At 38.9% G+C, this 13075-nt stretch overlaps 1 protein-coding gene across 7 annotated transcripts in view; it reads left to right on the plus strand.

Moving 5' to 3' along the window:
- The window catches only part of arhgap44a (Rho GTPase activating protein 44a), a 232566-nt gene that overhangs the window by 136953 nt on the left and 82538 nt on the right, over window positions 1-13075 (plus strand). For 6 of the 7 annotated variants that reach the window (XM_028818570.2, XM_028818571.2, XM_028818565.2 and 3 more), the window contains exons 5-8: window positions 1182-1293; window positions 10652-10728; window positions 11371-11488; window positions 12454-12522. In XM_028818570.2, coding sequence (XP_028674403.1) covers window positions 1182-1293; window positions 10652-10728; window positions 11371-11488; window positions 12454-12522 — 376 coding nt within the window. Of the gene's footprint in view, window positions 1-1181; window positions 1294-10651; window positions 10729-11370; window positions 11489-12453; window positions 12523-13075 lie in introns of those variants that run through there. The other variant, XM_051918960.1, reaches the window with a different exon arrangement.

Here is a 13075-nt window from a genome sequence, read left to right on the forward strand (position 1 = left end):
GGCACACCATAGGGGTTTCTTCAATTTTAGCTTTATAAATTTATTTTCAGTACTTGAACTTTAGTCTTTCAGTCATAACTTAGGTGCCTAGAATAGAGCTACTCTACTTCTCTGCAGAGTAAGGAAACATTACTTTAGGTGGAATATCGTTAGAATCCCCCATGCTATACCATAGGGCTTGAAAAGAGGTCTACTGCCTTTCTAGATTTTTAAGTAGGCTTACAGTCTAATGGTGTGTTAAGAACTTTTAGGGTTAACACTGACCTGATTCACAAGTCACCTGTATGGAGACATTAGATAAAGCTAAAATAACTGAGCTTTAGCAACATTAAGGAGCAGAAGGAGTCCTTTCTGGTGTATAAGGGGCTGCAGTTTGTTCTGTTTTTTTCCAAGAGCAGTTTCCATTCCATGTATTGGCTGGGCCTGAACACACTCTTCTGAAGTGAATGGGGTATGGCTGCTGGATTCATTCTCTGTCCATAACTACTCATTACTATTGGAGGCAACATTGCTATCTATTTCCAGGCCACCAAATTCCTTTAATAGTATGCTTAATAGCTCCACGCAGAGGCTTTATCTGTTGACACTCAGACGCAACCTCAGCGTCATTACAGTTATCATAATATAGCAGCAAGTAAATCACTAAAAGTGATTTGGAAGAGAGAACCCCAGTACTTTATATCTATCCATCCTGCATTTTCGTTGCCTCATCTGATGTAGCCCGCAGGTGATTTTGTACAGAATAACAGCTGAGCCTCCTCCATTGGTGAGGCCTACACTATACAGGAGGTGATAGGCAGAGTGGTGGCTCCGAGGCTAGGGATCTGCACTGGCAATCGGAAGGTTGCCGGTTTGAATCCCGTAAATGTCAAAATGAGACTCTGCCCTGTTGGGCCCTTGAGCAAGACCAGTAACCTGCAATTGCTGATGCTTTGAGTAGTGAGAAAAGTGCTATATAAATGCAAAGAATTATTATTATTGATCACAGGGTGACAAACCTGCTTCAGAATTAGCAAGCTTAAATGGCTCATACAATCGCTTACATTATAAGGAAACTCATCATGTTTTAGATGAATGGTGCCACCTGGGGGTTGTGCTTTGTATTTGCACTCCCAAACTCTCATTAGACAAAATGTTAATGCAAAGAAATACTGCCATTTTTCCTTTTTCTTTTCTTGTAGGAAAATGCTCAAGCTATGTGGTGAGACGGAGGACAGACTCGCTCAAGAGCTCATCCTGTTTGAACTGCAGATAGAAAGAGATGTTATCGAACCTCTTAGTGTTTTAGCCGAGGTAAACTTTTGAGCATTTACAATTTTACAATTTTGTTTTGAACTTTGTCCTTCCAGGACCCTGTCACATGTGGCACTTAAATAATTTGCTTTGGGTATTTGCTTATATTGTCTGGTACTTCAAAAATATGCCTGTGAATACAATTATTATACCCTTTGTTAATAATAACTATCTAATAATGGATAGGACCCGCTTTAGCCTCCAAAATAACCTGAATTCTTTGAGTGCATGGATTCAACGGCTTACAGAAACCATTCCTTGGGGATTCCACTTGATGCTGACTTGATATGCAGAATCATGCAGTTTCTGCACACACGTCAGTCAGACTTTCAAGCAGGCGCTCTAGTGAATGGAAATGTAGACATTGTGCAAGCAAGCTGAAGTCAAAGTTAAATTTATGGAAGTAGCATGAAATGATGTTTGCTCTGAGACATGATGGATTATGTTGCTAGAAATGAGTAGACTGTGGTTAGCAGCAATGCAAGGTATACGATCAGTTGGTATTAAAGAGCGTAACATGAGCCAAGCAAGTGTTCTCCACACCATTGCACCACCATAACCATGAACAAAAAGCAAAGTGGATCAATGGATTCTTGCTGTTTATGCCAACTTCCAACAGAAACTGTGATTAATCAATCTACGGGCACTTTTCCAACATTCAGTCATCCAGTTTTGGTGATCATGCACTTACTTTTGCCTCTTTGTCAGGAATGATCTTTGGTGTGGTGTTTTTTTGCTGTATCATATCTGCTTCCAGACCCAACACACCACTGCTGTGAAGAGCTGTTATTTGAGTATTTATGGCCTTTATTTTAGGTGGAACAAGTCTGGCCATTCTTCACTGACCTCTCTCTTTCATTTATGGAACTGCAATTCCCTGAATGCCTATTGCAACCATTCTCCGTAAACTCCTGAGACCAGTGCATTAACAATCCCAACAGTGTAGCTGTGGACCAAGTCGCGTCGAGTCTTGTCCCTTTTAAAACTTGGATGAGTAAAACATAAACCTCTTAACTGTTTCTGAATACTGCATATATTAACTTTCAGGCAAATGATTGGCTGATTGGAGGTGAAATTCTTTTATGTTTGTATCTTGTTTCATTCAAAATTGCTTGAGCAAGAGCAAGTTGACTTCTCTGTCTCAATACTTACAGAGAGCACATCATATAGTCCAGAGGATGTGGCATCCATGTTCTCCAAAAAGAATTTCAAATTTCGATTTGTCTACAGTTAATAGTTTTCCACTTTGCCTCAGTCCATTTTAAATGAGCTTTGGCTCAGAGCAGGTGGCGGTGTTTCTAGATAATGTTCACATATGGCTTCTTCTTTGCATGACAGACCTTTAACCAGCATTTGTGGATGGCAAATCGCACTGTGTTCACAGACAATGATTTCTGGAAGTGTTCCTGAGGTGATTTCCACGACAGAATCAGGCCTGTTTCTAATGCCGTGCCAGCTGAGGGCATCCAATATCAATTTTCTGCCTTGTCCCTTGCGCACAAAAATTTCTCCAGATTCTTGGAATCTTTTATATTATGTACTGTAGATGATGAGATATTCAAAGTCTTTGCAATTTTATGTGGAGGAACTTTATTCTGAAATTGTTCCAAAATGTGTGAGCACCGTTTATTTTACAGATTGGTGAACCTCTGCCAGTCTTTACTTCGGAGAGACTCTGCCTCTCTAAGATGCTCCTTATATACTTAATCATGTCACTGACCTGTTGCTAGTTAATCTAATTAGTTACATAATGTTCCTCCAGCAGTTTTTTATTAGTACTACTTCCTTTTCCAGCCTCTTGTTGCCCCCGTCCCAACTTTTTTGAGACATGTTGATTATCAAATTCAAAATGAGCTAATATTTGTCATGAAATTGTAAAATATCTCACTTTCAACATTTGATATGTTTTCTGTGTTCTATTGGGTATAAAATACAAGTTTATGAGATTTGCAAATCCCTGCATTCTGTTTTGATTTACATTTTACACAGCGTCACAACTTTTTTGGAATTGAGGTCGTACACAATGGAGTGTGAATGAAAAAATGTTTAAGAACAATCTGAAACAGAACCATAAGTTGAATTAAGTGATAGTGATGAAAATGTGAATTGGTCATCAGACATTCACACAGACAGTGAAACTAATGCAGACAGCACTGTATGACCAAAGCACTGTGGTATGCCTGGTGAATTTGATGATGTGAAGCTTCAGCAGGGCAGAAAAGGTAAAATGATTGAGATCCAGGGCAAGGACAAGAAAGACATTAGGAGGCCAAACACTGATCACAGTGCAGCAGCTGTCAGTGGTCATGTCAGGGGAAATATGCAAGTCACAAAGTCTTGCGCTGCGGTAGCCTACAATAACCCAGTGGGCAGCGTCTGCAGCATGTGGATCAGGCACTGATTTTTCCACCCTTTCATGTGCAAGCAAAAGAAAGAAGAAAAAAAAATTGTATATACAGTGTATGTATATATATATATATATATATATATATATATATATATATATATATATATATATATCCATCCATCCATCCATTTTCCAACCCGCTGAATCCGAACACAGGGTCACGGGGGTCTGCTGGAGCCAATCCCAGCCAACACAGGGCACAAGGCAGGGAACCAATCCCGGGCAGGGTGCCAACCCACCGCAGGACACACACAAACACACCCACACACCAAGCACACACTAGGGCCAATTTAGAATCGCCAATCCACCTAACCTGCATGTCTTTGGACTGTGGGAGGAAACCGGAGCACCCGGAGGAAACCCACGCAGACACGGGGAGAACATGCAAACTCCACGCAGGGAGGACCCGGGAAGTGAACTCTTGAACCCTCCCATCAAACGCCAGACACCAGGTAAAAGTCCAATAATAATATTTATGTGGACAAATACGTGCACAAAGCACCCTCCTCTCCAAAATACTCATAAACAATAATAAATCACTATAATAAACAATCCTCCACACTCCCAGACGCGTTGCCACCCTTCCACCCAGCTCAGCTCAACGTCTGGGATTTCCCACAGTCCTTTTATAGTCCTTGACCCGGAAGTGTTTCGCTCCATGTGACTAGGAACACTTCTGGGTCAGATAAAAACTCCTTTTCTTCAACCCGGAAGCACGTCATTTCCTCTGTCCACATGCTTAGGACGCACTTCCTGAGTTGTAGGGAAAATACTCCTTGTTCCTCCCTGCAGCGTCCTCTAGCAGCCCACATGGTATCCAGCAGGGCTGTGGATAAAAACTCCATTGTGCAAGATTACCTGCTGGTCTTCGGGGCACCTTCATGCTACAGGGAGAGCTCTATCTGGCGGCCTGGGGGTATTGGCCGGGATGAAAGGCCGGCCATATCCCACAATGTATATAAATATATTTATATATATTATTATATTATATATCTTTATATATATACAGTATATATATATATATATGGTTGAAAATAGTTTTACTCTCAAATAATGCAAAGAGTATGCGACACATGTTTCGCCCTAATTCTGGGTTCATCAGGCATACACACTCACTGCACCCCCCTCTCGGGGAATCGAACCTTGGACGTCAGCGCTAGAGGTGAAGCCTCTAACTTTGCGCCACGGTGTGTGCTTCATTCATTTGACAGCATGTAGATCGGGGTAATTACATTCATGGCATTTGTAGTATGAATCACAATCTGATTGTATGGGTGGTAACGTTCCAGGTAACGTTTGTGGTTGGTCAGCAAGTCGGCTAACATCTGCCACGGTGCCCTCTTTCAGTTGCGAGAAGCAGATCATAGAATGGTTGAAATATATTTTTATATTATATCTATACTAATAAAAGGCAAAGCCCTCACTGACTGACTGACTCATTACTAATTCTCCAACTTCCCGTGTAGGTGGATGCTGAAATTTGGCAGGCTCATTCCTTACAGCTTACTTACAAAAGTTAGGCAGGTTTCATTTCAAAATTCTACGCGTAATGGTCATAACTGGAACCTCTTTTTTGTTCATATACTGTAATGGAGTGCATCTCGATGGCCGTGGGAGGTGGACTTGCGTATCGTGTCATCACGTAATCACGTGAACTGACTGTGAACAAAGTACGTACAAAACAAGGAAGAGCCCGAAAGAGCGCTGAAGAAAACATTCATTACACAATTCAAAAGTCAGCGAAACAATAAGAAGCGAGCGAGTGACGCATATTCATAAGTGCAGCTACAACCATAAGTTTAAATTAAGTTTATAGAAACGCTCCCGCTACTGTTTGCAATACCATATTCGCGACATACAAGTTTAATGAGAAGACACGAGGGCACCGTGTAAACCTAAACTTTAAATTAAGTTCATAGACCTACAAAAGGTTGCCATTGATTTGAGGCAAGATTGCTTTTCTCCTGTACAACTATACGTTGCATTCTTAACAGTAAGCTTGCACAGCTTGGTCATATTACAACCGGAGTGCTGAACTGACAACGTGGTATACAAAGAGAACTATAACAATCGTAAAAAAAGAAAAAAAAAAAAAACAGCGGTGGGCGGCATGGTGGCGCAGTGGGTAGCGCTGCTGCCTCACAGTTGGGAGACCTGGAGACCCGGGTTCGCTTCCCAGGCCCTCCCTGCGTGGAGTTTGCATGTTCTCCCCGTGTCTGCGTGGGTTTCCTCCGGGCACTCCGGTTTCCTCCCACAGTCCAAAGACATGCAGGTTAGGTGGATTGGCGATTCTAAATTGGCCCTAGTGTGTGCTTGGTGTGTGGGTGTGTTTGTGTGTGTCCTGCGGTGGGTTGGCACCCTGCCCGGGATTGGTTCCTGCCTTGTGCCCTGTGTTGGCTGGGATTGGCTCCAGCAGACCCCCGTGACCCTGTGTTCGGATTCAGCGGGTTGGAAAATGGATGGATGGATGAAAAACAGCGGTGAACCCGTGGATTAAATAAAAAGGCTGCTTCCTTGGCAAAGCAACGAAAAAGGAAGACCTTATTTGGTGTTCGTTTATAAAACAGCGGAAAAGCAGTGTTGAGGCTGCTTCACAAAAAAACAGCAGAGCGCCTTACATGAGCAGGCAGTCAGCTAAAGAAGGGAATCAATAAATAACTCTGATCTTAATAAACAAACAAAAAATAGCGGAGAATCCGCGGACTACATAAAGCAAATGGGTTCCTGAAAAGAACAGTGAGTCTCAAATAGCTACACAATAACTATAACAATTGTTATAAACGAACAATAAAAGAATACAGAACCGCAAAGCTAAGAGATAGGACGGCCTTATATGACGTTTGTTTATAAAACAGCGGAGAGGCTGTTTAAAGGCAGCTTAACAAAAAAACAGATCCTTAACAAATTGTTATTGGGATATTTTCCCTCAATTTTAAAAGGTTTTTTTTTCTTCTTAATAAAAATTTAAAAGCAGTACTTCACCACTGCAAAGCGCGGGGAAATGGATATAGATATAGATATATATATATATATATATATATATATATATATATATATATATATATATATAGATATATATATATAGAGAGAGAGATATAGATAGATATAGATATATAGAGATATATATAGATATAGATATATAGAGAGATATATATAGATATATATATATATATATATATATATGTAGATATGTCAATATGTATATGTATATATATATGTGTCTGTATGTGTATATATATATATATATATGTATGTGTATATATATATGTGTGTGTGTGTATGTATGTGTGTATATATATATGTATGTGTATGTATGTATGTGTAAAATGTATATATGTATATGTGTGTGTGTATGTGTGTGTGTATGTATGTGTATATATATGTTGATATGTGTATATATATATATATGTATATATATACAGTATGTGGATGTGTGGATATGTATATATATGTGTATATGTATATATATATGTTTACATAACCTCTTTAACACACTACTTCTCCGCTACGAAGCGCGGGTATTTTGCTAGTATCTTTATATATACAGTATAATATGCTACCATGGCTACTCGTTTGTCTGTCCAGGATTTTAAATCACCTGTAGCTCGCAAACTGTTTGACCTATTGGCCTGAAATTTGGTACACATATGCTACGTGACATCTACTATCTGCTTGATGATTCACCTCCAAGGTTATTCCTCTTTTTATTTTTATTTTACTGTAGAATCAACTCTCGGCAGCATGTAGCAGGGCGGCCATGCAGTGCATGCGTACGGGCGCCGTTCTCATTCCCTACCACCTTTGCCTTCACTTCCTCTACCTCTTCATATCTTAAATCATTTTTGAGGCAGATTGAAGACTTAAGTGAAAAATTAAAGAAAACTTACTAAGTAAATGCAACACAAACACTGACTTAATCAGTTTTAACGTGAAAAGATACCGACAAAAGAAAAGAAGTAGCGGGCCGCTAAGGTAAGAGCTGCTCAGGAAGCAGCAAGCACATCATCCTCTGAGGAAACAAATGCTAAACGTACAGAGAAAGAGGATGAAAACTAGGAATGCTCAAGTCAAGTGTATTCACTTGCAGTGTGCCATTGCTGGTATATATATATATATATATATATATATATATATATATATATATATATATATATATATATATATATATATTCTATGGTCCTGAATGCAACATGGCACTGTGCATTGGTGACTGTTTCAAAATAGGTTTACATTTACATTTATTTGCTTAGCAGACACTCTTATCCAAAGCGACTTACAAAAGAGGTAAACGTAATTGAGTAACATTAGGCTAGGGCCTGTTTGTTTAGCAAGTGTAATAGGACAGGTAACAAAAGTTGATAACATATATATAACATGATATTAAGTGAACTAAATCTACGCCAGTGCAGCAGTGGACACTACACACACCTTTCCTACTGTATTTATGCTGACATATTGGTGTCTCTGTTAGACATATTTTATTTCTCATCAAGAAAATTCACCATTTCTGGTTTTTCTGGAAGTAAACATCATGCTAAGGAGGTTAAATAAAGTTACTATTGCATAGCATCAGGCCCCCAATACAGAGCGCAGTGATTAACACTAGAATTACCGGCACACCTTAAATCCCTTCGCACTCTCCGTCAGCGTCTTTTGTCTTCTGAATGTGTCGATAAGCCCAAGCAGCAAGCAGCCTGCTATACCATTCCCCACCCCACCTCCCCCACCGCCACAGAACGGGCAAGAAGTTCTCCCAGTTCCTGACTTGATTGATTATCTAGGAGTGAGCTACCCAGAATTGTAAGGGGAAATAATTTGATGTGTGTTTTGTGTCTACAACAATCCTATGTAAACACATCGTTAAAACAGAAACGTTTTTCATGTTTTAGTAATAAATAACAAAATGTAGACATGAACTGTATAATGTGTGAAGGCTGATGGCCAAATATCAAATAAACGCTTTCATAAAAGGTGCAAGTACAATACGACAGCTTCTGTAGTGTTGTCGTTAGAACTGCTGACTTATAATCCGGAGGTCGTGAATTTGAAACCAGCCCCCCGGCAAATTTAGCGTTTTGAGTAGTGAACTACTCGTATTGTTAATATTATACAATAAAAACATACATTTGATTTGTGTCTGTAATAGCCGGTGTAAATTTATACTACTTGTAAAAGTGAGCTTTTTTTTTCACTTTTATTCTCTCAGTCACGATCATGATACAACTACCAGCCACCCCCCCAGATCTGACGTGGTTACTTTTTATCTGAAACTGTGAATAACTGTAGATGTGAGTGGTGTTTTGAGACAATGGAACTGGAAATTCTCTGATCTGGAGGGATAAAAGCTGACACATAAACGCTGGTGAATCTGCCTTCTTCGTATAACGCTGAATTAGTATGCCCACTTATGGTCCATGATGTCAAAGCCACACTGACAAAAAAAAGAGACATAGGTATATGTGATGTTTGGAATAACTCATTTTATGACCTGTATAGTACATTTCAGAAAACATTGTGGCACTGATGCAACATTATTCATATTCATTCGCACGCCTTTTTGCGCTTGTAATCAGTGACCGCGTTTTTTTTTTTCTCAATCTTGCCAGTGCCCAATTTTGGGTGCATGGTGCTGTTTTTTTTGTACTCCAGGACATGCAGAGGAAAGAATAGTGCAGAGAGGTCAGTTCCGCGCTATATGCAATCATCAGATTCAAATGTTAACAGTTCCCACACACCCAAGGACCGTCCTTTCTACGTTTACAACATGTGTACCTGTTGCAATGTTCTGCTTGGTTGCAACTTTTTATTTTTATTCTTTAAAAATGAACTTTGGATAATAAATTGGCATCATGGTTTAATGTCTTGACTGTTTATTTTCTTTTGTAATAATTACCAATGAATGAAAAACTCATAATTTAAATTACTACGGAGCTCTGCCCTCTGCTCGTTTCGCTCACAGCTATCTCGCAATTGAGCGATTGTACAAGGGACGTTCAAAAAGTTTCCACGCTTTTTTTAACTGTGTTTATTAAGAATTTCAAAAACAAATTACATCACTTTTCCGCATAGTCACATTTATTTGCGATGCAATTTTCCTAGCCTCATACCAACTTTTTAATGCCCGATTACTACTTCTGTCTTCACTGTTGTCAATGAAAATATAAAAGTGCAGGAAACTTTTTGAACATCTCTCGTAGTTGGTATATAGAAGAGTATGCAGAGGAAGACGGTTTGGTCCTTAGTTATTATAGACAGAAAATCAGTTACTTGAGTATTTCATTACAACTGTCTATTTTAAATACCAATGAATAATAAAATGTAATAAAAAGTAATAGTGAAAAAATAGAAGTAAAAAAGTAAAACATAATAAAAAGTAAATAAAAAATTAAATTACATTAACACCTCGTCAAAAAACGCTACTATGAATTACTTTATCCTGTAACTTACATTGTATAAATGTTGCTTTTTTTGCATTTCTGTTTACATGTTTTTTTTTCTTTCTCATTTATTGGATGATTCTCTTTGTTCTTGATTTTTATTGTATGCAGCTTTTTTTGTTTGTTTTCTTTTTTTTTTTTGACGTTCTTTATCATCTCTTGCCTCTGTTTTTGTATTGCAATCTAAAATTTAATGTTCTTGAATAGATAATTAACTTTTCTGCCTTGCCATGACAACCGACTGCATTGACGGGGCGAGTTAGCAGTGCTTAGAGTGTCACGGGGTGGGATGGAGGGAGGATGTGCGCAGTTGGAGTAATGAGTGGGCGTGTGGTGTGGACGGGAGTGGTCAAGGCTGAATAACATGGACATGACAGAAGTCTTATTAAATGCTGGATTTAAACACTGAAAAGGAACAATATATTGACTTTGCTTTTTTCTTCCCCCTGCTTTCTTTTTCTTATAATCCTCAAGCACACTCTAACTATTTTTTGTTTTTTTTTAATGTTTCCAGGTGGACATACCTAATATTCAGAAACAAAGGAAGCATTTAGCAAAGCTTGTTCTGGATATGGACTCAGCAAGGACAAGGTAAATCCGCGCAGGTGTTACCCTTTCAACTTACGAGTGCAGAATTGGTGGCACATGCAGTTGCCAGTGCCCTCCGTAATTTTTAGGACAAAGACACATTTTTTTTCCTCCTGTGCTCCACAGTTTAAAATTACAAATCAAACAATTCAGTGCACATTGCAGACTTTTGTTTAAGGGGCTTTGCATATATTTCGTTCACACCGTGTAGGAATCAGGACTTGTGGGGCATGTACAGCTTGGCAGAGCATCATCTTAGAAGATCCTCAGCAGCTGGGGGTGTCAATGAATCACTTGTAAGGGATATACTGTACAACAAAGTCCTAAATATGATGGTTTTTATAGAACTGTCTTTGCTGTGTCCCAAACATTATGGTGCACTTAAATGGAGGGGACCATGCAGAAAACGTAATGTAATTTCTGCATGTATGCAGATCCCCTTAAAGTCTGCAATGTGCTCTTTAGTCACATCTGAAGTGTTTGATTTGTAGTTTTAAACTGTGGAGCAAAGTAGTAAATCAAGAAAAAAGTATGTCCTTGTCCCATATATTATACTATTATAATGTAAAGGAGATCAACTGCAAAGCCTTTACCTGTTCCATTTTAGTCAGTCAGCGTTGTCCTTCTTTCTGACTGTCATTACAGGTGGCAACAGTCCTCCAAGTCATCAGGCATGTCCAGTAACATTCAACCGTCTGGTGCCAAAGCGGATGCTCTCAGGGAAGAAATGGAGGAAGCAGAAAACCGTATGGAGATCTGTAGGGTGCGGCCCGGTCCCCATCAAAGGAAAAACATTCTAGTTGTTAGGTCTAGACAGATAAAGGCGAAAGGGGTTAGGCTTAGCATGTGGTCTACTGAGCTCCTTGTAGTTAACGGACAGGTTTACAGGATTCAGAAGGTGGGGTACTCTGCTCTGTGAACTTATGAGAATGTTTCATAGATCTCTGAGGTTTTGGGTATTGACATGCTATTAATGGCTAGGGTCTCTGTGGGCAGAAGATGTACTGTTGAGCACCCTGAAGTTCTGAGTGAGTTACTCACAGGTGGCGCAGTGGTAGTGCTGCTGCTTTGCAGTAAGGAGACTGTGGAAGATTGTGGGTTCGCTTCCCGGTTCCTCCCTGTTTGGATAGCGTTTTGAGTACAGAGAAAAGTGCTATATAAATGTAATGAATTATTATTATTATTATTTACTTGGAAGCTGCATTGCAATGAGTCACTTATTTACAAATAATGGTAACTTTGCCTAGGATGTGGAATAGAGACCTTTATATAATTTTGAGGGAATCCTAAGTCTAAAAATTAAAGTTATGGACTTTCTGTATTGAAAGTTATAGATTTCATAAAAATGCTTGCAGAGTACAGCACAGATAAGGGATAAAGTGCAAATCTCAGAAAGCAGGGTCTTATTTCTTTCAGTTGTGAACGAGTATCAAATTTTAAAGCTACAGTGTTCAGCGACATGCCTTTGAAAGAAATTGTCACTCAGGCTAGGAAGTCGGTGACAAAGTTAGTTCAGTGTAGTGAAGGGCGAGGTGTGCATCATGCAAGATCTGTAATTAAAGAGTGATGCTGATTGTTGAAAAACTGTGTTATCAAAAATAACTATTAAGTTTACCTGAATTCATGATGGCTATTAATGCTGCGATTTCAGACAACTATAAACAGGGGTACGTCTTTTGTGCACTAAGACCACTAAAGTATGGTTTGTGTTTTTTCTTTTGAAAACAGGATCAACTGTCAGCAGATATGTACAGTTTTGTAGCCAAAGAAATTGATTATGCAAACTACTTCCAGACAGTAAGTATATCATAGTCATTTTTACCTGTAATTGTGATTTAACAAATATAAAAAAATGAAATGTGTCCTGGGGTAAATATGGTAGTAGCAGAATATTAGAACGGGGTCAATATGTGATAGTTGGACAGAGCACTCTGGGTAATATGGAAATCTTGTGCATTTGTATGGTTTTTGAGGCAAGAACCACTTCATCCACTCTAGTATAATGTATTACATTTCCTTATTAGGGTGTTATTTCTTAGTAAATGGGAAATGTTTCTGTGGTCTGCAATTAGAAATTCTGAAAATTTCATTAAAAGGGCAGTTTTGTTTTATATTTTTTCATTAGAAATCTGCATTTTGTCATATTTTTATGATGAACTCAAGTCAGTGTCACAACTGTCCAGTACCATTGTCTGTTCTACTGCTAACATAAAATCCAACTGATCCTTTCGATACTTTAGGAAGGATAAAATGAGCTGTTGCCATTCCTTCTTTCTGTATCCTAGTACTGCTAGAGTTTTTCTGCTTCTGTGTCTTCATTTGCTTCTGCTTCATCTTTTCCTATGTGGGA

This window comes from Erpetoichthys calabaricus, chromosome 14 (assembly GCF_900747795.2).
Source record: "Erpetoichthys calabaricus chromosome 14, fErpCal1.3, whole genome shotgun sequence".
Lineage (NCBI taxonomy): Eukaryota > Metazoa > Chordata > Cladistia > Polypteriformes > Polypteridae > Erpetoichthys > Erpetoichthys calabaricus.